The 25,462-nt window shown below is 51.1% G+C and overlaps 1 protein-coding gene across 2 annotated transcripts in view; it reads left to right on the forward strand.

Annotated features, from left to right (window-relative positions):
* The first annotated feature begins 1,964 nt into the window (after positions 1 to 1,964).
* The window catches only part of Znf423 (zinc finger protein 423), a 299,483-nt gene continuing 275,985 nt past the window's right edge, over positions 1,965 to 25,462 (forward strand). Inside the window, exon 1 of one of the 2 annotated variants that reach the window (XM_085843729.1) lies at positions 1,965 to 2,295. In XM_085843729.1, coding sequence (XP_085699855.1) covers positions 2,256 to 2,295 — 40 coding nt within the window. In that variant the 5' untranslated portion in view covers positions 1,965 to 2,255. Of the gene's footprint in view, positions 2,296 to 18,251; positions 18,545 to 25,462 lie in introns of those variants that run through there. The other variant, XM_029480964.2, reaches the window with a different exon arrangement.

Consider the following 25,462-nt stretch of genomic DNA (forward strand, 5'->3'; position numbering starts at 1 on the left):
AAGTGGCAACTTATCGATCTGTGAGATTGATAACCCCCAGCGCCGCGCCGCTCACCCGCTTTGCTCTCCCTGCTGCCGGGCGAGCCGACCTAAGGTGGCGCCACTTGCTGGGAGGGGGCAGTGTCGGGACCCCTCCCCAGCTGCGACCTGGCCTTTGCGGCTGGTGGGAGAGGCCTCAAAGGGCAGTTTAGGGGAACCGCCTAGGGATGACTGATCCCAGGGCCTGATGCGAGATCATAGCCACGACTGTAAGAGCTGCCGCGATGCAAGGCGCCCCCTGGTGGCTGGGGCAAAACTTTGTGGAAAGTAGGAGCTGTTTTCTTTCCCTAGGAGGAGGGAAGGGGTGAAATAAATATACAAGGTGTGCCGCGTATATGGTGTTTGGTTAGTTCGAACTAGGCGCGAGAGTTATACAGATGGAAGCATGAGTTAGCTCAGTAGTGGAAGATTCTCTTTGGTGTGGGACAGAGATAGTTTTGGAATACTGAACCAGCGAGAAAAGCCAGGGCCTGGGGTAATTCTTGTGCGTTGAAAAATCTTGGGGGCCGCAATGCTGAGGCATTCCATCTTGGTTTGCTCCCCCATTTTCTCACGTTTTTAGTTTGTGATACTAAAGGCATCCGGGCAAGCCTGTCATCCCCTCACGGGCCTGTTATCTGTTCTCTCCTCCTGCCCAATGCTGTCAGAGCCCAAGCCCGGGCCCCGCGTGCCGGTGCGGTGCCCGCGCCGTGCCTGCCGCCACCGCCGCGGTCCGGGTTTTGCGGGCGGCCGGAGCTGTATTTCCAGCGCTGTCCATCGCTCGGTGCTGTTGGCCCTCTCTCCGTCTGATCCGAGCCGGAGCAGTGCGGGGCGCCCCACGGGATCAGAGCGCTCCCCCGCCGGGACTCCGCTCCTCACATCCTCCTGCTGGGACCCGGCTACATTTCCAGCCAAGCCTGGCTTTATTATGTGTCTCTGCAGTGCAGCCCCAGCAGCCGGATCGGGAGGAGGAGAGCCAGCGACCACAAAGAAGACAGGAGCGCGAGGGAGGCTGGCGGGCGGGCCGGCGCCGGCTGGAGCGCGGAGGAGCCGGGGCGCAGCCGCCGCCGCCGCTGCCCGGGAGGACGGGAGCCCGGCCGCCGCCGCCTGCTCTTCCCCCTCCTCCGCCACCTCCCCCCTCTCCCAGCCCCTGGTCCATGGAGGCAGCTAGCGGGGCCGGCGACTTGGCACCGGCCTGGGGATCGACTGCGCGTCGCGCGCTGAGCACCGCAGCCCGAGGGCAGGCAGCGGCGGCCCGGCACATCGGCTGAGCAATGCCCGTGCCACGGGCGCCCCTGCCCGCCTCCGCCTGAGCGCCCCCGCGCTCCCCTTACTCCTCCAGGGAGCCCGCATCAGATCGAGCCGAGAACCAGAGAAGGGGGCGTGAGCCGGGGACCCCCAGCCGCGGCTTACAAGCCACTGCGGCCGTTTCGAGCCCCCCTCTAAGTAGGCTGAGTTGAGGGACACCCCCCCACATCCATCATAATTTCCAAACCAGGCATTTGGGCATTTTTGAGCCATTAATATTTATTATTATTATTTTTTGTGTGTATGTGCGGCAGGGGATAATTTGAAGGCTTTTTTTTTTTCCCGGGGGGTACTAAGCTCCTGCGCTCCGGACCGCCTCCGGTCTCCTCGCCCCCTGAGACCCTACGGGCTCCAGCCCGTTCCCCCTCCTCAGATGGGTTCATTGTGAGCTCCGCACCGGGCTGTGTGGCCGGACGCCTGCAAACTTTGCACAAAAATCCGGCAAGGGGCGGAGGAGAAGGAGGAGGAGGGTGAGGGTGGCGGTGGTGTGGGGGAGAGAGGGAGGGGGCCGCAGGGGCCGGGGGCCGGCGGGGGGTGGGGAAGAGGAGGGGGGCGGCTTTTTTTTTTTTTTTTTTTTTTTTTTTTTTTTTTGCATAACTCGGCTCGGCCGAGTGGCCTCGGACTCCCCGCGCCGCTGGGACCGCCGCTGGGACCCGGAGCCCCCGGCTGCCGCATTGCAACAGGCAGGGCCCCGGCGCGCCCCCCGGGCCTCCCCTGGTCCCCCAGCGGCCTGGGCCGTCCAGGGCTGTCCCCTACGGGGAGGCTGCCCGGGACCTGCGGTCCGTTTCTTACGGCCGCCGACCCGGCTGCAAAAAACAAAGTTTCCGAGAGGCAGGAGGAGGAGAAGGGGGAGAAGGGCTGCCCGGAGCGGCGGGGGGCGGTGCGGGGAGCCGACCGCGGACGGCGACGGAGCGCCCGGAGCCCCGGACATGTCCAGGCGGAAGCAGGCGAAGCCGCGATCGGTGAAAGGTGAGCGAGCGAGGCCCGGCGGAGGCGCGAGCAAGCGAGGAGGGAGGGAGCGAGCGAGCGAGGGAGGAGGGACCGGCGGGCGGGCGGGCGGGCGGCCGGGGACCGCGCGAGCGAGCGAGCGCCGAGAGGAGGAGGCGGAGGGAGGCGGAGGCAGAGGCGGAGGCGGAGGCCGCGAGCAGGAGGCGCCGGCGGCGGGGGCAGGACGCACACCCTGCCGGCCGATCCGCTCCCGGACCGGCGCCGGCGCTCGCCCTGACCCGGGTTGGGGGGCTTCGTAGAGGGGCCCTCGCAGCTTCTAACGCGCCGGCCCCCGGCCCGCGTGGCCAATCAAGGGGTGCGGGCCGACTTGGCGGGGATTGTGAATCTCGGCGGCAGCATGAGGAAGAGGCGGCGAGGACCGATGCCCCAGAGGCTGGCAGCCCCGAGGCGCCTTGGTTGGCCCCGGGCCTCGCTTGCGTTCACCGGTGCCCTCCTGGTCACTCGGGGACGCGGAGAGAGAGCAAGCCGGGCGCCCCCTCCCCGCCCCGGGCCCAGGCCGAGCTCCCGGCCCGGGCCCCCGCACTTCCTGCCGGCTCCACCGAGGCCAGCTGGGCAGGGAGCCTCGCCAGGAGTTCATTGTCTGTGCCGCGCCGGCGGGATGCTGGTCCCCAGGGGAGCACAGAGGCTGCTGTGAGCGCCCCTTGGAGCGGGGCGTCCGATACCACCCTGGGCAGCCGCGCCGCGGGCACCCAGGCTGTCTTCCGTACTGACTCCCCAGGGTGCGCACGTTTGTGAGGAGCTATAGATAGCCAAGTACACACATCCCCCTTGCTTTCTAATTCCTCGGAGAGCCCGGGGTTTGAAGGGACCCCTGGAGAGCAGATGCCTCAGGGAGAAGCTGCGCGAGGGCCTGCAGCTCCTCCCTGTCCCCTTTTCCCTCCCCAGCTCGCTTCTGCAGGCATGGCCTGCTGCTTTGTACCCTGTGCAGCCCCTGCCTGGGCGCGTTGAGAGATAGATTAGATGATACAGGAGCAGGACGAGAGTAGCTGTGGAGCGTGAAGTCTTGAGGCCCTTGTCCTGCTCAACTCTCTTGATAACCTCTGGCCACAGCCCAGCCCTGCTCTGAAAAGTTCATTTCCTGGAGGCCTGCGCGGGAAGGCGTTGGGGCCGGCTCCCTTCCTGCCAGTCTTGCTCCTGGACAGAATAGCTGGTGCTGAATTTGCACCACGTGGGTTGCCAGACACTAAGCTTCTCCTTCCTTCTAAAGCCCCAGGAGAGTCAGGGGCTCCTGGCCCCACCGAGACCCTCCCTGTGGTCTTAAGTCTCAAGCGCCGGCTCCTTTCTTTCATTGAGAGAAGTTGCGGCAGCTGAGCGCCTCATCCAGTTTCTCAATCTGGAGCAGGCAGACTTGCTCTACAGAACTGGAGGTTCCAGAGGGTTCTGATTGTGGGACAAAGAGGCCAGAAGAGAAGATTCCCAGAAGACGACAGGGAAGAGGAGAACAGAAAGAAGAGCTTTGCAGATTGAAATAATATTCGATTTCTTTCCTTGGCTAACTACCCAGTTCTTGGAGAGGCACTTAGAATGACCCAGAAGAAAAGTAGAATTGGAATTATTGGTAGGGAAAACAGTTTTGAGGCAGCTGATTTTGAGTTAAGCCTGTGTATAAAAGCAGGTGTGTGTGTGTGTGTGATGCTTGTTCACCTTTAACCCTGTCTGTGTCTCCAAACCTCTTATTTTAGAAGGCAAGCTACAGAAAGCAAAGGTAGGGCAGATCACAGCAAACAGATGGGTGGGTGTTTCAAAACTGCCTGAACCAAATTCTAAAAACACTCCATGGATCACAGAAAAAGACTAGAATTGAGTTTCAGCCTTTCATGAAATGAGCCTTGAAATGATTTTTAACGAGTGTCCGTCCCAAAATATATGTATTTGTATGTAGCAGGCAACTCAAGCACTGAGAGCCCAGTGGCAGGCAGACCAGCAGAGGCGTTTTGAGAAGTTCTGGAACATCAGTCACACATTACTTTTCCATCCTTGGGGTCTTCAAGGACCCTTGCCTCCCGCCTGACTCTTCCCAGAAGCTTCTCAGCCTTTTCTCTCAGTGCTTTGCCTTTTAGTGCCTTTACTGAGGTGAATAAGGTGGAGAAGTGAATGACCAGGTATCAAGAGCAGAATTAAGAGAGGAGATAATTTGAATAGACAAGAATTACAATAGGTGAAAGATTTATTCCTTCTCAAGAACTGCCCCCTTTCTCCCCAGCCCTGTGCCAAAGCCAGAGCTGAAGTGTGGACTGTACCATCCACACCAAGGGTTTGAAAGGACAAGGTCTTCACCTTTAAAGATGCTTGAAGGTACTTCTTAAGGACCAGCCTTTCCTTTAACACGGTTTATCCCACTTTAACTCTCCTGCTGTGTGGCAGAGCTGATGGGAGGCATGGTGGACTTCCCCCAGCCTCGAGTATTCTGCTATGAAAGTCACTTGGCCGTAATTTGTAATTGATCTCCAAAATATGAAAGCCCATAGCAGGAAGGAAAGACAGAAATGTAACAATTTTGAATGAATGCTCAGAAAGTGTGATTTGAAAGCTAGGGTACAGCAGCTTTGAAAATCAAACAGGCCCCTGGGGGCACTTCCCACTCTGGACACAACCTTCCTCTGGAGTGGGGTCACTTGTCCCCTCAGGATGTTTGTCCTTCTTTGGAAAGCTCCGCTCTATAGGGAGGACGCCCAGCAAATAGGCAATGGGGTGGGGGTTCCGAGGCAGGAGGGCAGGGAGTGAGTGGCCTGTTTTTCAAAAGCCCTGTGATTTTGTTAAAAAAAAAAAAGAAAAAGAAAAAGGAAAATCAGCCCTCCAAACCACCCAAATTCATAACTGTTACAGAAGTCACGCTTTCTGACCGATTTCCCTTTTTCTCTTTGTATGCCTGTCCTGGTGGCGTGGCAGTTGCAACAATTTGTTTCCTTTGATGATTTTGGCCTCATTCCCTAGGCTGTTGTCATCTCCCTCACTGATGCTATTTTGGCTGAGGATACCAGGTAGTTTGGTAATGGTTACCAGCAGGTCTCTCTGTCTTTGACATTGAGGAGATCTGTCCTCAGGCTGCATGAGAAGTCTCTTCACTCCTGCAGAAAATGAACACCCCCCTCCCCAGCCTCAGCTAAAAACTTTTCAATAAATAGTACCATGGTTGATTTTCTCTATTTTGGACTCTCTGTTAGCTAATTACAGTTCTTAATATTAATTAGCACTTAGGTTGGGTCCATGCACCCTACCCCTACCCCCACCATCCAAAATGACCACTTGTGACTTCTGTACTGTCATTCCTTTCTTTGTCTTCCCTTGACAGCTTGAGCACCTCAAAAGTCTGTCTTATAAATTTGGTGGTCTAGGGACTTGGGAGCAGTGTGGTTCACCATTGTGCCTGTTTCCATGGAAATAATTGAGGTGTAATAAGTAGAGGCATTCTGAGGTTACAGGTTTCTTGATTCAGCAGAGACCACACGCAAGTGTAAATGGTTGAGATTTGTTTGGCTAAATGAACATGGTCTTGCAGGAAGGGCAAGACAAATCCTTTGTAGATTCCTTAGGCTTCTCTAGGTTCAGGTAGATGATGTTCAAATCCTAATATTTAATTCCTTCCACACCAATTAAATTACCGATCCCCAGCTTTAGAAATACCTGTTTTAGTCTAGAAAATATCCTTTATGTCTCGTAATTGCTGTTTAGGTTCTTACACCTGTTTCCTTGCAAAAACTTAATAAGCAATAAAATAAGATAACTATGTGCCTCTGGCAGGAGAATCTTGCTAAATGTTTAACTGTGAGGTGTCTAGTGTGCATTCGCTAGGAAAGGTTCAAAATGCCGGTGACTTCCCAGTCATAAAGCGATTCAGTAGAACCAGCCAGCCCTGGCATTGCTGTGGCATGTTAACAGAGGAGGAGGGGGACCACAGGAGGAGGAGGAAACTGGAGCACATCATCTTTAGAGTGCAGCCTTCCTAGCTGGAGACAGAAAGGCTGGAGATCTGGTTCAGTCGAATAGAAAGTTGCAACAATTGCTATATCGGTAGCCAGCTCTTAAGCTGGTGGCTGTGGAATTCTTCCCCTGATGTTGGATTTAATAGTCTGGCAATTAGATGCATTGATTTCTCTTAACTGTTCATTTGGATGTGTAAACGAAAGGAGCCCACCACTGAGGCTGCGGTGCAGGCTTGCCGCCTGGCTCTGAGGAACCATTGCTTTAGGTGGTGGTGGTAGGGAGGAGAATGAGTTCTCACAGCAGCAATAGGATGGCTTCTCCTTTTAAGATTTCGGTCATCTTGCAACAAAATGAAGAGCACCTGTTGTTTCAATACTCAATAGATAGACCAAAGGTGTCCACTTTTTTTTTTTTTTTTTTTTTTTAAATCTGAGAAGTGAAAGCGCTCTTGTCTGCCAGAGATGCTTCTGGCATAGCATCTGCCACTGAGTTATCAGGCTCAAGTGCATACTTTTGCTGCATTGTCCATTAGGCATCAGAGGAGCCAGTCACACCACCCTGAGCCCTTCTGGTCTAGAGGACCCTCCCTCTATCACAATTGTCTAAGCCCTGGGTAGGCGTGCTCCCTTTAAGGATCAAGAGCACCCTCGTGGGCTCTCTGGTGGGCTGGTGGCTCTGTGGGTTAGTTTAGGAAGAGTCTCGGGAATATTAGCCCAGCTCACTTGCTGCTTTTGGATCTGCAACTTTGTTGTCATCAGCTGCAGATGCACAGGCATCCAAACTGTCTTGCGGTCACAGAAATGGAACTGAAGGTGGATAGGTTTCTTCATGGCTTGATCCTTTTGCCAGGGTGAGCGAGTATGTTCAGAAACTCACCTTATATACACCCTGCACAAAACCACGCTGGCACCTGGCCCAGGACCATTATTACTCTTCTGTCTTGAAAACATTTACCGTTAGGAGTCCTTCAGATGTGTGGGTCTAGTGGACTGTGGGCACTAACTTGGGGGCCTTATTACTATGGGGTAGTTGGGAAAATTCTAATACATTGTTTGCTGGCAAATTTGACAGTCTTCAAATAGCTATCTGATGATGGCAAGGTCATTATATGCATAGAGTACTTAACTAGCTTTGTACCCAAAAGGGCCTGATAGAGCCAGGGTTGGTTCTATCTTGCTTGAAGTTTTTGGCATTGGCTATTAGCTTTCTAAGCCTGCTGTGGATTCCAGGAACGGAGAAATGAGTGGGAGAGATGGGAATGGAAACTTCTGATTCCTAGCTTACCTGGCAGGGTCTGGGACAGCCAACGATTGGGGTTGTACACTCAGTAAATAAAAATACTTTCTCTCTTTCAAGGATGCCAATTAGCTGATTGCTCCTCATGGCTGTCTTTAAGGAGAGCGGTCCTTTACCTATCTTCTCGTACAAAGGTTTGATTTTTTTTAATGTCTTGTGAAAAGGATTCTCTTTGTCTTGATTGATGTCAGGAATAAAAGCATGATGGTAATATCCCTCTGAAAGCTATTGTATTGTCAGCCCTGGCTGACAGCGGGAGGGCCTCCCAGCGTTATAGATTAGCACTGTGAAAACACTGACATTTTCTTTGTTACACTGCTGTTGTTCTTCCTGCAAAGTCAATTACACAATGTCAGCTCAGTTACCGAGTTGACTTTGGAAGTAGCAATGGTTTTCATTCTCATCTTAAAGATATAATTTTCCTTTGTTTTATTTATTTATTTATTTATTTATTTATTTATTTATTTATTTATTTAAACCCCGCCTTCCTCCATGGTTACCTCCCCTCATTTGTGCCCCCCCCCCCCATCCCAGAAGAGCCTCCCTTTAGCAGGACATACACTCTGGTTTCATTTGTGGCAAGTCATAGTTGAAGACTGCTACATGATTCTTTTGGAATTCTGCTCACTCATATTTTCCTGGCTTCTTATTGATACAGTAGCAGCCAAGATAAAGAGCCCCTAACAAATGAGATTAAAGTGCTGATAATCACTTATCAAGTGGGTTGTTTTCTAGATGGGGGGGGGGGGTGTCATTGAACTTGGCAAATTCAGTTTTCTTCCTTTTTTCTTTTTGTTCTGAGGCTGTAGCTAAAGCTTGATTCTTGGGTCCATGGGACCCTGGCAAAAAGTTTTATTTAATTACTTTTCTTTTGAGACAGGGTCTCTCTACATAGCCCTGGATGTCCTGGAGCCTCAAACTCACAGATATCAGCCTGCCTTTGCCTCATGAGTGCTGGGATTAAAGGTGTATGCCACCACATCTAACACTAATAGAATGTTTTTGTTTTTTGTTTTTTTTTGAAGATTGGATCTTGCTGCATAGCCTAGACTAGCCTTTTGATTTATTTAGCCTTCTCAATACTGAGATTGTAGGTTTCTGCTACCACTCCTGGCTGAGAAACACTTTTTCTGTTACTCAGGATCTGTAAGCTTTGGCTGTTGGAGGCTGGGGCTCTTGAGTTTGGGTCACATGGTGTCAAAGTAGAGGGGTCTCAGGAGGAGAATCATGCACTGCCCTCCTCCCCAGCCCCCACCAGAGAAGGCACATTGCATTTGGAGTCTCATGAGGTGGCCCCAGTCTTTTCTGGACACAGGAAGACTTGGCATCTCTATTGTAGTGCCAAAATCTTTCGGAGAAGGAGGGAGGCCTTGGCATGATTTTTTGTAGTGCTCTTCCCCTTCAGTTCCCTAATCTGGTCATGAGAGAGGCAGACACCTGCCTACGGAGGCTTGTAGGAGTGTCACCTCACCGTTGCCTGGCAGAGGGCCCCTTGTGAGGAGCCATCATCATCCTGGACTCCAGATGACAGGGAGAGATCCATCAGGATAGTCTGTCCTAGGATTCTAATTGTGGGCCCCCGAAGTTGTTATGAGCCACCAGACAAGAGCCAGTATTCAACAGCAATTTGTCAGGACTAATTTTGTTTTTCTCCAATAATTGAAAATTAATGTCTTGAAGTGAAAGCAGATGTTCGTGTCATCTTCTGAATTGGGATATGAAATGGGGCTCTGTGGATGCTCTCACTGCCTTAACAGCCGCTTCTCTCTCTAGATAATGGGGGTACTGGGGCTGATATCACTTAAGGGCCAGGGACTAGAAGAGACAGAGAGAGGGGAGAGAGAGAGAGAGAGAGAGAGAGAGAGAGAGAGAGAGAGAGAGAGAAAGAGAGGGAGAGAGAGAGAAGAGGAATGTATGAAGTGCTCCTGTGTTCCTTGAGGGTTCATTCTGAGAGAGCACTAAGTGAAAGGCTTTCCCTGGCCTGTGGAACTTCTAAGAGTTTATTGTTTTGGAAGTTCCTCCTGCTAGGCTGAGGTATTGTGTGGGGACAGTAAGAGAAACAGTGGCCTGGGGAAGAGCCTAACTTCTCTACTATTGTGTGAGTAAAACTGGCTGGAGAGATGGCTCAGTGGTTAAGAGCACTGACTGCTCTTCCAGAGGTCCTGAGTTCAATTTCCAGCAACCACATGGTGGCTCACAACCATCTGTAATGGAATCTGATGCCCTCATCTGGTGTGACTGAAGAGAGCTACAGTGTACTCACATACATAAAATAAATAAATAAGTCTAAAAAAAAAAAGATTACAAGTTAGTAGCCCACACCTTCCATGTCTGGAGGCGGGGGTGGGGTGGGGTGGGGGAGGGCAGGAGGATTTCTTTGAATTTTAGGTGAGCCTGGCTCACAGAGCAAGTTTGAGGCACCTGGGAAAACACAGTAAGACCCTGTTTACAAAAGAAAGCAAGAAAGATTGCAGATAGTGGGCCAGGCTGGGAAGGTTCACCTGACTACTCTGAGAAGGGTTTAAAGGATTGTAAACTAGGGCTGGTGAGATGGCTCAGTGGGTAAAGGAACTTTCCACCAAACCTGACGACCTGAGTCCAATCCCTGGGACTCACACAGTGGACAGTAAGAACCAGTTTTGGCAAGTTGTCTTCTGATTTGCACATACGTGTGCCTTGGTACCTCCAACCCCAGACAAACAGGCGTGATTTGGGGGAGGTTATAAAACTGTAATATCAGTAAAATTTACCATGAAAAATATATGGTAAGTGGCTGGAAAGCATGCAGCACAGGTGTTTTTGGCCGTCTCTGTCATCCTCCTGTGTACAGTTCTAGCGGTGTGGCTTGGGGGTCTGTAGTCTAGAAGGCACCATAGTGCTGGCTCGGGAGTGTCTGAGTGGTCTGGTGGCCACTGTCAGGCCACCATTGGAGCACTTGCCCTGTCCTCAGGGATACCACACTTCTGGAGGTGGATCCTGGCTGAGTCTGCCTAGACCAGGAGCCAAGGTAGGCCAGATCCCAGAACCTGCTAGGACCCAGCCAGCCCTTCCGTGTTGTACTGGCTGGTTTTGTGTGTCAACTTGACATGGGCTGGAGTTATCACAGAGAAAGGAGCTTCAGTTGAGGAAATTCCTCCAAAAGATCCAGTTGTAAGGCATTTTCTCAATTAGTGATCAAGGGTGGGAAGGCTGGGCTGGTAGCCTTGGGTTCTATAAGAAAGCAAGCTGAACAAGCCAGGGGAAGCAAGCCATAAGTAACATCCCTCCATGGCTTCTGCATCAGCTCTTGTTTCCTGACCTGCTTGAGTTCCAGTCCTGACTTCCTTGGTGATAAACAGCAGTATGGAAGTGTAAGCCGAATAAACCCTTTCCTCCCCAACTTGCTTCTTGGTCATGATGTTTGTGCAGGAATAGAAACCCTGACTAAGACACTTGTCTTTCTAACCTGATCTCTCCGGGTTGGCTCCCCTGAGAAAGAAGAAGCAGCTCTATAGAATGGCTGCTTTGAATCTTACTCCTTAAAAGTCCCAATGTGGGCACATAGGGGTGGCTGTTGGTGCAGAGCCATTTGTTAGTCTCCTGGTGGGGATGGGGGCGGAGGACATTTTCTACCCCTGCCTTTCCTGTAATTGAGATTTGCCTGTCAGTTACCTGGATGGCATTATTTTGTGTAACCCTGACATTCCTGCCCCTCTCTGAGGTTTATTTTACTTCTGTTGCTCCTAGTTAGAGAAGACATACTGCTTCTTCGCCTCCTGCTATATCCACTTTTACCTTCATGAAGGCAGAGTGATTACCATCTGGGTTTGGTGAAGGGATGGGGCACGGTTAGGTAAGACAGCTGGGCATGGTGCTCGCCACATCCAGGTTAGACCCTTGGCGAAGGTGCTATGGGACCTTGCAAGCTACCAAGATGTTTCTGGTTTCTGAGCAGGAGATAGAACTCTGTCCCTAACCCCCAGGGACAACAGGTTGGCACTTAGGGAGAGGAGAGGCAATCACCAGCTTTAGGGGTTCTCCAGAGAGAGAGAGAGGGTGCAGGAGGAGCACAGGGTCCCAGTGGAGACAGACGGAAAGAGGGGGCTCCGGAGGCTGCAGAATGCTGTGCCTCTGAGATCCTGTCAGCAGTGCCCCAGGTTAGCCTCTACTGATGCTCTGTTAGCCCTCCTGGAGGAGTGAGCCAGCTACGCCTTTCCCGTTTTACCTTTGGATCCCTCCACCCTGAAGGTCAGTGGATGACGAGCAACCTTGGATTCAAGCTCATCTTCCATGTTTCTGGCATCCTTCGTCTCATCCAGCCTGGGCCTGTGCACTTTTGCTCTCAGGGAAACCTCTGGACATCTGTGTACATCTCTGTACATCTGTGTGGTGAATTACAACTGTAGAGCTGTCTCTCACTTAGCTGTGGTAGTCTTGGTTCTGCTTCCTAGGGCTACAGTCTACAGTCCTTAGAAGCCAGTTCTTTTGAGAGATGGTAGCATCTGTGTTCTTCAAGTGAGAGAATTCACTGAAGTGTGGACACACTGTTGGGTATCTGGGACTCCATACTCTTGCATGATCTTCATCTCCTTGCCTGGGTTGTGGGTCTGAAAACCTCTGACTAAGCAAATATGGTGGTGGTTGGTGGAGTGCATATGAGTGTGCGGTGGATAAGTGTGTGGGAGACGTGCAAATGCATTAACCAGGGGCTGAGGGAGCAAATGAGGGTGGGCTGCAGGCGTAAATACCGTCTTGAGGCCTGATTGGGACTTCCTGGCAGTGTCCATATCTGAGGCAGGTCCTGCTTCCTCCCTACCTTCCCAGCCTCTGTTTCAGTGAGGGCTGTGAGGCTTCTGCCTGTTGAAGCTGGGGGTGGCTGGTGCCATCACCCCTCCATTCTTGCTCCACTGTCGCCACTGTCTCTTGATCTGCACGCCTTAGAAATGATAGCTTAGCATGAGAAAAATAAAATAATTTTAAATGGTAAAGCAGAGTCCCTGACTGAACATACATCTCATGCTGCCTCCAGTGAGCTGCCACAAAACTCCAGGGGTCACACTGGAGATGCCTGGGTGGTTTGGGGCTAGCCGGGGCTCTCTATAGTGCAGTACCACTGGGGGCCTACAGATGCTCCTGGTCTTTAGGGTTTGCCTCTGGAGCAGTGGTAGAAGTGAGGGGCGGGGCTGAAACAGAGGTGGGAAGGAGACTATGAACAGTAATAACCTGGTGGCCTATTTGTTATCTTGAACAGGAAAGAAAGACCCCCCTTTCCTGAAGGTAAACCTGGCATCTATCATGGGGATGAGGAAGGTTAGAGAGAGTATACTCTGAGGCCTCAGGCAAGACAGGTTCTTGTTTGTGCCTGTTTCCTGTCTGTAGAAGGGGATAGGATTGGTTGGGTTGTTACTGTATGCTATGAAGTAGAATTGGTTTTTTTTTTTTTGTTTTTTTTTTTGTTTGTTTTTTTGTTTTTGGAGACAGGGTTTCTCTGTAGCCCTGGCTGTCCTGGAACTCACTCTGTAGACCAGGCTGGCCTTGAACTCAGAAATCCGCCTGCCTCTGCCTCCCAAGTGCTGGGATTAAAGGCGTGCGCCACCACGCCCGGCATTGAAGTAGAATTGAAACCAGAACCTTGGACCCAGGGCCTTGTGTGTGTTAGATGGGTGCTATAAACTGAGTTACATCCTCATCTCTATAGTTTTCTGTTCATTTGATTGATTGACTTTGTTTTGTTTGTTTGTTTTGGTGACAGTTTTGCTCTGTAGCCAGCCAGGCTGATCTCGAACTTGAGATCTTCGTGCTTCAGCCTCCAGAGTGCTGGGGTGACAGGTGTGTGCCATTGCATGTAGCCTAGGTATAGTTTTTGATTCATAAAAGCAAAACAAGGGAGAATGAATGGGTTGATAGTGATGAATCCAAAGGAATTGTTCTAGGGAATTCTGCAGTGCGCAGCTGGTCCTGTCCTGCCTGCTCTCTTGCCCTCTTGGAAGCTGAGGAATGTAGGAGACAAGAGAGGCTGGAATAGGACTTGACAGCTGTGTGAACATCTTGAGATGCCTGAGAATCTTAGAGCTTGTGGGGTCGATGTGCCAGCCGTGTAGACGCATTTGGCCCCAAGGCTTGGCTAAGCATCCTGGAAGCTGGTTCTCTGGGTACCTTTTTCATCCAGGGCTGATGAAGATGGAGAATGACCAGGTCATACATATGTCCATCCAGAGCCATGGGGAGGGCATGTGTGGGGTCAACGCTGTACAATTTCATCCCACTTGTACCCCCACATGATTCTTTTTTTTTTTTTTTTGGTTTTTCGAGACAGGGTTTCTCTGTGTAGCCCTGGCTGTCCTGGTACTCACTTTGCAGACCAGGCTGGCCTCGAACTTAGAAATTCGCCTGCCTCTGCCTCCCAAGTGCTGGGACTAAAGGCGTGCACCACCATGCCCCACCCTCCACACGATTCTTGATTGATTTTCTGTTCTGGAGACCTGTAAACTGTGGCACTGAAATGCCCTGGCCAAGGTCATTCGGAACAACTAGGATTTGTGGATAAGTCTTAGCCAGCTCCAGAGCCCGAGCCAGTGGTCATTAGCTTTATAATTACACTGGCAGCCCTGAAAGTAACAGACAATCTGCTTTCTCAAGGGCTGCGGAAGCCCCTGGCTCTGTAGGAGCAGAGCTCAGCCCTGCTTTCACACCTTTGTAGAATGCTGCCTTTGGACTGGGTGTGCTCACATCTTAAGAGGAAGTAAATGATTTCTGAGCCGGGCGGCAGCACATGCCTTTAATCCTGGCATTCTGGAGGCAGGGGTGGAGATTGTGATTTTGAGGCCAGCCTGGTCTACAGAGTGAGTTCCAGGACAGCCTGGGTTGGTTATACAGAGACCCTGTCTCAAACAAAGAAACAAACAAATGAGATAGTTTATATCCGTTGGTGTTTTAACTGCATATATGTCTGTGTAAGGGTGTTTGGATCCCCCCCTGAACAGGAGTTATAGACAGTTGTGAGCTGCCATGTGGGTACTGGGAATTGAACCTCTGGAAGAGCAGCCAGTGCTCTTAACCACTGAGTCATCTCTCTAGCCCAATATTTCTGAATCTTAAAATAACTTAATTCTATTTCTTCCTAGTGACAGTGGCTGTCATCTTCATACCCAGAGTTTTTCAAGAGTGCATGTATATGTAACAGCTACACATGAACACAGATAATATCATATGCTCCCTGACTGTATTGCCTCTCATTTAGTATTTCTCACATAGCAGTGGTTCCCCGAAGTAGTAACATGACCTGGACCGTAGTGCAGAATTTTTGAAGATTAGGTTCCGGGTTAGTTTTCCTTTTGAAGCTTTCTGTAAATGGAATGTAGTGCCAGGGCTGAAGCCCATTAGCACGGAAGTTACTACCATGATGGTGTTGTAGATCTCCACATTCACAGCCAGAAGGCACTGGAATTTCTGTGCAGTCCTCTGCTGGTGGATATGTAATCAGCTCCTGTGTTTTGTTGTTACAGCAATGCGGAGCATCCTCACTTGCGGAGTTTTGTGTTCTTGTTTGAGCGTTTCTTAGTCTTCATCTCTAGAGGTGGGATTGTCGGTCGAGGAGTATTTCCTTGAACAGTTGTGTAGCTATTTCCAAACTGACTTGTAAGCCTCACACCAGCTCACCCACCATTAACTAGTGTGTGAAGGCGGATTTCACCTCATCCTTAACCCGAGCAGTGCCTTTTTTCTTCTTCTCTCTTTGTTATGTTTTTTTTTTTTTTTTTTAAAGATTTATTTATTTATTTATTATATGAAAGTACACTGTAGCTGTCTTCAGACACTCCAGAAGAGGGCGCCAGATCTCATTATGGGTGGTTGTGAGCCACCATGTGGTTGCTGGGATTTGAACTCTGGACCTTCGGAAGAGCAGTCGGGTGCTCTTACCCACTGAGCCATCTCACCAGCCCTGTTATGTTTTTCTTTTGCCAAGAAATTACACATTGTTTTTATCCACATTTCATTAGGGAAGTTTCTCGTGCTGATGGGCATTGCTGGGGTACCCTTTCCCCCTCTTTCTCATACATCCATTCATCCTCGTACATCTTGAGCATCCGACCTAGGTGAGACCCAGCCTGGTTCAAAGGAAGATTCAGAGGGAACCAATAGGAATCCATGCTGGTAAAATCTGAATCCCTGAGTGCTGGATGAGACACGGGACAGCCAAGGGAGGGAGAGGCACAGGCCTTGGGCTGTGGTGGGGTAGATGGATGGAATTCCTTTGCTAAGGGAATGGCCAGAGTCCATGTCATTTGGAGGATGGGATCAGCAGGAGTAGTTAACATCTAATGAATGCTTATATGTAGGCACGGTCTGTGACATCCAAGGCAGTGGATGTCCTCGAACCTGGTGCTCACTTTCACTGTCTAGATGGTCTTGGCCTAGCTTTTTTTCTGAATAATAACGATTCCTTGTTTTGCTTTTGTTTTTAAGGACAAGAGTTTTTTTCTCTGTCTTGGATCTTGCCTTGTAGACCAGGCTGGCCTTAAACCCTGATTACCTGACTCTGCCTCCCGAGTGCCGCTGGATTAAAGGTGTGTGCCACCACTGCCTGGCAATAGTGACTCTTAATCAGGACTCCTAGGCTGAGCACCCTTCTCCTGAGGGTCTGAAGTGCTCAGAGAGCTGCAGATCAGGTGTTCAAGGTTATGCAGTGACCTTGTGACAGTGTTGTGTCCAAGGGAAGAGCAAGGGCATCCTGGGAACTTGCTGCGCTGCTCACAGCTTGTCTACTCCATCCTCCTTGTAGATTATTTCTTCTTGGTCACTGGCCAGCCATAGGAAACGACTGTTGGGAGAGCAGGGCATTGCCACAGAATGGGCTTCATGTGCCTGTGCACACAGATCTGTGCACTCTTGTGGGTCTGTGTGCTTGTGTGTGAATGTCTCCTCAAGTGTGTCTCTATCTTTGTACCTGTGTGTTGGAGTCAAGGCATGCGCATGTGTGAGTTGGCCTTGGATGCTAGCCTCCCGGGGAAGAGGCTGGTCACAGCAGTGGTGGGCTTTGTGTGTGGCTTCTCTGTTTCCATCATTTAGGTGTTCAGGAGTACTTCCTGTGTGCCCAGCTCCGTCTTATGGTAAACACAAACAGACAAGTCTGTCTCTCTTAAAGTCCATTGACTGTTTATAAAATTGTGGTTTGAGAGCGGTATGATGTCTCCTGTGACCAGATGCACTTGACAACACTGGATTAAGCAGAGTTCCAACTTTCTTAAACCTTTAGGGTTTCTCTGATCCTTTAAAATGCTCATGTGAGAGTCTCTCAGAGAGCCTCATGGTTTGTGATGAGCCCTACATCCCTTGTGGCTGGATCCTCTCACCTCAGCTTGAGTTTCAAGGCTTTTAAGGTCCACACTGCTGTTGGTTGGTTGTTCACTTGCTCATTCATGCATCCCATGTGTTTACTGAGCAAGTACTCTATGCCAAGGCTCCAGTGACAGGTGCACCTGTAAGTTCACCATAGTTGGAGAGAGAGGCTTCTGTAAATATACCAGTTGATAACACAATTCCTGTTCAGAGGGGAATGGTGAGGAGAAGCTATCTGGATAGGATCATTCTGGAGGGCACATGTATCCAATTAACAGAAGTTTCTGATGGGAGGGGGCCCGAAGGGTTTTGCTTCCACAGGGCTGGGGAGTTTGTGGGAGGTGGCAGGGTATCCCTGAGTTTCCTCCCCTCTTACTGCATGCACCCCCACCCCCACTGGCTCAGTTCCTTTTGGCTTTTCTGGTGCAGTCCAGGCCCCAGAGAGACTCCCTGGGTGATGGGTCAGCTCAACTAGGGCTGTCTACCAGCAAAGGCTTAGAATTCTTGAGCCTCATTCTTGCCGCAGGAACCAAAATGCCACATCCTTCCACCCCCACCACAGACTCACATCTCTCTCAGTATATCAGCCTGATGGGAGGCCTCAGGCCGTGACCCGTCTCTGTGAGAACCCTCCCGCAGGGTGCCTCCTCTGTCTGGTCTCTGCATTGTCCCCAGCACCTGGCAGTGCACTCACATTCCAGACTTATTTGACAGATGGGGAAATGAGGCCAGGAGGCTCCTCTGTCTCCTCAGAGGCCCGGCCCATAACCTGGCCCTTCCCAGGCCATGCTGTGTGACCTGAGGTGTGGTGTTGATGAAGGAGGCACCTTGGGTTGGGGACACCAGAGACTTATAGGACAAGAGATGGAGAGTTGGGCCTATTGCAGCCTGTCTATGGACTTGCCTCAGAGATCTGGATGCAGAGTCACCAGAGCAGGGACAGGAAGACAGTGAGGCAGTACTTAAAAAGGAAGAGGTCATAGATGGATAGGGCAAGAAATGAGAGTAGGGACGCAGTTGGGGGAAAGGAGGGGTGGAGACGGTAAGGTGGGGGATGGGAAAAGGGTAGGTGAAGCCAGGCCGCGGCTCTGGGGCCCTTTCTGCTTCGTGACCCGCGAGAGCCTGGTGGCCTTGGGAACGTGGCCCTTTCGGGGTCCCCACCGTCCTGCCCATAGAGGCGGTCCTGGGACTCCTTTGAGGCGCCGTCCTGGGAACGCGCCGGCTGCCCCCGGTGCTGAGGGCTCCATGGCTGCGACGCAGTAACTCAGGGCCTGGGCTTGGCACAAAGCGGCCGCGGCGGGGGACTGGCTGGGAAGGCACGGGTTGCGCCGCTCGCGCGTCGCCGGGTGGCCCCCGCCACTCAGTCGATCCCGGCGCCCTCAGGCCTCAGAGACCCAGGCCCGGCGGGAGCGGCGTCGCGACTCCTGCAGGGTGCCGGGCGGTGGTAGATGGTGTGCTGCAGCCCGCTGGCCAGATGTGCACCTTAGGGAGCCTTGGGGTCCCGGAGCTCGGATTGGCCCCCAGCTTTGGGGCGGGGCTTACGGAGGTCAGAGGCTGCAGCTTGGGCTATGCACTGTAACACAATCAGTGCCCTCCATTGCTTGCTTCCTAGGGGCCAGGGCTGTTCTGAGCACGTCACACCAATTCAAGCTTTACAGACACCTATGGGCAGGTACTGTGATCACTCCTGGGTTTAGGGGGGTGGGGGAGCTGAAGCACAGGGATGTAAAGTCAATTGTCCAACGCTGGACGGGTAGAACTAGTTACTATTTGAACACAAGCTTGGAGACCTCAGAACTACACGGTGTCTGTGCGGTATGCCAGGAATACTTAGATAGGCTTAGCGTATGGGCATGGGTTGGTTTCTCTTATCTATCTATCTATCTATCTATCTATCTATCTATCTATCTATCTATCTATCTATTCATTCAAGATAGGGTCTCCTGGGTTGGTTTCTCTCATTCATTCATTCATTCATTCATTCATTCATTCATTCAAGATAGGGTCTCCTGTATTTTAGATTGGCCTAGAACCTGTATTATAGCTGAGGATAATCTTGATTTTCTGGTCCTCTTGCCCTCTACCCTCTGAATGCTGTGATTACCAACAGATACCAACATACCTGGTTTATGGGATGTCAGAGATCCAAGTTGTATATTTGTGCATGCTAAGCAAGCGCTAACTGATGAACTCCATCCCCAGCCCTTGAATGCATTCGTCTAAGAAATTACAGGCAGAAGACCTACAGACAGATCCAAGTCACCTAGTTTGCCTCTTAAAACTCTCTCCCCACTCATTCAGTAGATGGCTGGTACTGCCTGAGCTGGATGGCCATTTCGAGGCATTCTGGGTACCTGCCGTCAGGGAGCTAAGAGTGGACTTCAGAGCGAGATAGACAGAGTACATATTGCCAGTGGCTGATTCTCACCGGGAACCTGCTCTGCTTATCTGACTTCCGCACCTCTGGGAGGACATTCCAGAGGAGGTGAGGGGATGTAGCTGACATGGGAAGACGGGAGAGAAGCACAGAGGAAAGTAGACAGCCTTCTTTGTCTTTGACCCCAGGGCTGCCTTCCTTTGCCTGGGTCCAGCCCCGCTATGGATAGAAGGAGAAGCAAAAGTCGTCCTCTTCACCCTTGAGAATCCGATAGAACATCACCTTTGGGAATGTGGGGTGCGCATGTCTGGAGGGACCAGGAAGAGTCTGGATGGTTTTCTTTGAGGTCAGAGCATAGTGAATGGTAGAGGAAGGTAGAATAGTAGAAAAGTCCTCTGGGTATGGGGTGGCACTGTTGGGTAGTCTGCTGGTGTGTGCACACAGTACAGAGCATGCTCCCTTCTGGAAAGTCCCCAGGATGGCTGTCTGAGCTTTGGTCTTTACATTTATTTATTTTGTGTGATGTCTATGTGTGGCTGTGCAAATGTCTTAGCATATATGTATATAGACCAGAGGACAATTTGCAGGAGGCTATTTTCTCCTTCCACCATGAGGATTCCAGGGATTGAGCTCTGATCACCAGTTTGGTGGCAAGTCTTCTTACCTGGCAAGCCATTTAGCTATTCCTTGGGCCTTGATACATATACATATACATACACATACACATACACATACACATACACATACACATACACATACACATACACATACACATACACATACACATATACATACACATACATATACATCTATCTAGATAGATATTTATTTTTTAAAGATTTATTTTATGTATGTGAGTACATTGTTGCTGTCTTCAGACACACCAGAAGAGGGCATCAGATCCCATTACAGATGGCTGTGAGCCACCCCATGTGGTTGCTGGGAATTGAACTCAGGACCTCTGGAAGAGCAGTCAGTGCTCTTAACTGCTGAGCCATCTCTCCAGCCCCAGGCCTTGATTTTTAAAAGCTCTCTTCTTAAATTTTTTTTTTTTTTTTTAAATTCTGGGGGCACTGAATATTGAACCCAGTGATTCACACGTTAGGCAAGGACTCCAATACCAAGTTCTGTTCCCTACTCTTTACTTGATTATCTTTATTTTTAAGTGATAGATTTATTTTTATTTTATGTGTATTGGTGTTTCCCCTGTGTGTATGTTTGTGTGAGGGTGCCAGATCCCCTGGAACTAGAGTTACAGACAATTGTGAGTTGCCATGTAGGTGCTGGGAATTGAATCCAGGTCTTCTGGAAAAGCAGCCAGTGCTATTAACCACTGAGCCATCTCTTTAGTTCTTTATTTATTTCTTCATTTATTTATTTTATGTATATGGGTGTCTTGACTGCATATATGCCAGAATACCGTATATGTGTTTGGTCCTCATAGAGGCCAGAGGATAGCCTCGGATCCTCTGGAACTGGAGTTACAGATGGTTGTGAGCTGCCTCGTGGTGCTAGGAATTAAACTCAGGTCCCCTGGAAGAGCAGCCAGTGTTCTTGACCATCAAGTCATTTCTCTAATCCCTCTTATCTCTATTTTTAAATGAATCTAAGTCACCCTGCCCAGCCTTCAGCTTTCGGTTCTTCAGTAGCCCCAGATTAAATAGAATAGGTCTGTACCACCCTGCCCAGCTCTGAAAGACACATAGGTTTATACGACCTCTGCGACTTGGGTCATTCTTGAAGTTCACATGGCACCTCCACACACCCAGGGAGGTCCCTTCTGCTGTGCCAAATGAGAAAGGGGTTCACAGAAGCTATAGGTCTTGTTCTAAGTTCAGGAGTATCAGGGCCATTTGCTGCAGTGAGTTGGGCTGTTTATTTCCAATGTGCAAGAAACTTTCTGGGGTCTATGACCCTGTGCACACTGTTAGGGCTGAGGATGGAGGGAACATTCTGACACTCCAGCATTGCTGCTAGTCCCTGAGTCTGCCTAGCCAGGCCAAGCTGCTCCCATCCCCCATCCTGGATCCTTGAGAAGCCAGCTGCCCACTTGTGTCCACAGTTCAATCTGTTTGGGTGTCTCCTGGGGCATTATTCCGAATGTCCTGTCCTCTTCACTGGCTGGCTCTCCACGTTCTCCAGGGGAAAATGTGGAGGCCTGCCCTGGCCTGGGTTTCCTGAACTCATTTCTCACTCGGGTCAGCTGGGTGAGGCTGAGCTTCTCCCCACCTCCCTGTGTATCTGGTCCTGCTTTATTTTCTTCAGAGAGTCCACCTGGGAGGTTTGGCCAATGAGTAAGAGGTAGCAGAAGGGACAGGGCGTTTATCAATTTTTCTTTTCCTTTTTTTTTTTTTGAGGCTTACTGTGTACCAGTTTCAAAATGACTGCTATATAAGCTTTTCATGATTCAGTAGTTCTGTCAGGTTGGTACCAATCTGTTTCCCTGGCTTCAGGAGTTGAGGAAATAAATGCCTAGTGTTCAAGGACATAGTGGCTAGATGCAATGGGGTCGGCTAGAGTCACTCCTGGGCTGCTTTCTGCATACCTGGTGAGTCAGTGTCAACCTAGCTTCTCCCCAGGAGGTCTGAGTGGGCCACTGAGGAGAAAAGAAAAAGTTCTGGACTCCGAGCTGAGCTGGTGACAGACACCGTCTGCCCGAGGATGGTGGTCGTCTTTATCCCTTCCCTGTTTCTGGGCTGGGTCCACTCCTGAGGCTCTCTAGTTGGGAGCACGCGCAAATTGGACAGGTTTAGAGAAGGGAAGACTGCCAGGGTGTCCCACTGACCGCTGAGAGGTTGGTGAAGCAGGCTGTGCTTGCTTCCTAGCGTTTTGAGAACCTGGTGATACCCGAGGCCAGCTCTTCTGTTCTGTGAGATCAGGGTTAGTGTACTCAGGGTAGGAGTCTTCCTTTCTCCTGTGGCTTCTCCCACCCCACTCCTCCAGGCTTTGGGAATTCTTTCTGGATTATCAGGAATAATCCTGATAATTGGGATTGTTGGGGTGTGTGTGTGGGGGGGTGGCTTTGCTGGGGATACAAAGTAAGGTGTTTGCTTGAACTGTCTCCTAAGCCCCGAGGGTTTGGTCTGTAAGCCTGCTTCATGTTTTCTGCCACCCACCTCCAACCCCCTCTATCCCATGGGTGCATGCCCCTCCATGGTGCCTGCTGTGTCAGGTTGCTCTAAGTCTTTGTCCCCTTGACTTTCTTACCCCATCCCCCACAAAAGCCTGGAGCCCTGGATACACTCCCACAACAGGACACTGAACCCCTTCTATATTCTCTGTCCCGCCCCCACCCCCTCCTTGCTTAGCTTCCTGGAACTCAGGCACCCTGGAGGTTTCTGGACCATATCGAGTTGCCTGGGTGGGTAGATGCTTCCTTCTTTTTTTTTTTTTTTTTTTTTGTGGCCCAGAGTCGGGGAGCTTCTAAAGAAACTGGTGACTGAGCTGAACCAGTCATGGGTGGAGACCTACCACTCGCTGGTGTCTCCCTGCATCAAACTGTGTCCCCCTGAGGACACTGGAATCTGGTTGCCCCTCCTGGGTGGGGAGCAACTTGGGCGGCGTTTCCTGCCTCCCTCCCTTTCCTTTTTCACCAGGCTCCCTAAGGATGCCTCTTAGGGACAGGGGCCCACTCCAATCTTCTCGCTGGTGAGCTGTGGCTGACTTGGCCTGACACAGCCACAGTTCTGCTGAACTAGGGCCCAGCATGGGCTGCACTACATTTCTGCTCCCTACCCCAGGAGCCCAGCCTCCTGGCGGGACAGCTGGGCCCCAGCTGGGCACACCTCCTGCTCTGAGCCAACCGGCTGCTCCGTGTGGACTGGAGGGTGGGCTCTAAGAGATGGGAAAGGAGCCGCCAAGGCCAATGGGTGGGGTAAAGGGAAGGACCAACCTGGGGAGGATCCAAATGAAGGCCTCCCCTACCCCTGCAGTTAATTCTGAGGCGATTTTGACAACCCTCATGTCTTCTGCAGCCGTTCAGCCACTCTGCCTGGCCCCCCAAGGCCTACTGCACACATGGTTTTGCTTTTCCAAGCATCCTCCCCTGGTTCCCTCCCCCTGGGTGCCTTCACGAGCTCTTCGGCCCCCTCCCCCAGCCCTCCTGGGCCCCCTCCTTCCTCCTTGACCCACTTTAGTCCCCTGTTGCTGGGGGAGGGGAATGCGCAGCCGGCGGCTCTGATCCTGGCTGCCTCCCCCAGCATCCCTTGGGGCGGGCTCTGGATGGAGCCAGCAGGCTGAGCCGGCCTGGCCCCAGGGACTGGCACACGGCGAGCTCCGTGTGGCAGCCTCCCTGCCCCCTCCTTGGACAGACAGTTCTGGACAGCTGCCCCTGCCCGGGCCCCTGGGAGGCCCTTCCAGGACACAGCTCTGGTTTCCCCCAGCCCCAGGGAGCAATGGCTGTAGAGGTCCCTCCCACCACTGCCTCCTTGAGGAGCACTTCCGGGAGGAGCCACAGGGCAAGGGCAGTACCAACTGAGTTTTCACCTATCCTTCCCCTTTATCTCTATTGGAGAAGCTTGACCTGGGGTTGTCTTATGTGTGCTATTAACCCGTGTGACCTGGGGAACTCTGTTAGCCCCCTCAGGGCCTCTTCAGTATAGTGAGGGAGTCAGAGCTCATAGCTAACCTTGACTAAGCAGATTCAAGTCCCAAGGACTGCACACCACCACGCGCTTAGGTCTTGCTGCATAGGGGGCATGATTTCTAATATCTGTTTTAAAGGGGAGGTCATCCCACAGGGATTTATGCCCTGACACCTGGACTAATTCTCTCACATTCTGTGGTCTCTCCAACACCTGATCTATATGGACTCCTCAGCTGCAGTAGCGTGACTCTGAGGATGTGGCTTCTGGCACCTTTGGGACCCTTCCTAATTCATTGACTGGGTGCCGTTTTGCTCTATGATAGGTCGTAGGAAGGCCAAGTACTAGCCAGACAAACGGGGCTTCTTATAGTGAGGCCTTTTCTTGAGGTTTGATGTCTGACCCCAGCCTGGTGGCCCCCTTGGTGGGCATAGCCTGGGCATGCAGGAGGTATTGGGATCTGCTTTCAGTGCTGGGCATGGGTAGGAGCAGCCAGGAATTTCCTGCACCCTGCTCATGAGCCTCTTGCACATTGTCCTCTCCACCCTTCCTGCCACCCTACTCAAATGCAAGTGTGAATAGATGGGAGGTCTGGAGAGACTGTTAAAATTTGTGAGGTACCTCTTCCCCCCAGTCTGCCCTGTCTTTTTTTTTCTTCCCGGAGCCTTGACACTGTCCTTCCTCTGGGAACCTTTTCATTTGGCCATCATTGTCTTGCTGAATAAAGCAGGACTGGGAGGTGGGAAGGGGCTCTGGGAATGAACTCAGGCCATCTTTTCTTATTTGCCTAATTTCCTCACTCAAATGTGTCTTGTGATTAAACATTTTCTTAGCATGCTTGGTCAGGGCCAGGCTGGGGTTCTTTTCATAAACATTGGCAAGTGAGTTTAACAGCCCTGTTTGTATTAGCTGGAGGTTTCATTTGCATAGCGATTGTTCTTATGAAACAGAATAATCACCCGCAGTTTATGAAACTGTATAAATACCTGGGTCTGTGTCCTGGGTGTGTGCACGGGCCTTTCTTCCCATATGTAAATGTATCCTGTTTGGGGATGAAGTTCAGACTCCTGGAGAAAACCATAGTGTTTCAGGGTTTTTCTGAGGAGCCCAGGGTTGTCCCTGGCTGGAGTCCTGGGTTGTGGGTGTTACTGATGGGCGGAGCTTGTGATGCTGAACTGGTCTAGTGACTGGGTGCCCAGGTGCAGCTAAACCAGGGGGTAGGTGCACATTGGAGATCCCCTCCTTCTTCCAGTCCTCCCTGACTTTCAATTAGAGGTTGAAGAAGAAACTGTTTGTGTGTGGTATGTGTGTCTGTGTATATGGTGTGTATGTGTGGTGTGTGTGTGTCTATATATAGTATGTGTATATGTGTGGTGTGTGTATATGTGGTATGTGTATATATGTATGTGATATGTGTATGTGGGTATATGTATGGTACGTGTCTGTGTGTGTATATACAGTTCTTTGTTTTTGTTTTTTTTTCCCGAGTCAGGGTTTCTCTGTATAACCTCGGCTGTCCTGGAACTTGCTCTGTAGTTCAGGCTGGCCTTGAACTCACAGAGATTCACCTGCCACTGCCTCCTGAATGCTGGGATTAAAGGCATGCACCTCCACTGCCCAGGTTTAGAGT

This window comes from Mus caroli, unplaced genomic scaffold (assembly GCF_978045245.1).
Source record: "Mus caroli unplaced genomic scaffold, Mus_caroli_1 scaffold_10, whole genome shotgun sequence".
NCBI classification, from domain to species: Eukaryota; Metazoa; Chordata; class Mammalia; order Rodentia; family Muridae; genus Mus; species Mus caroli.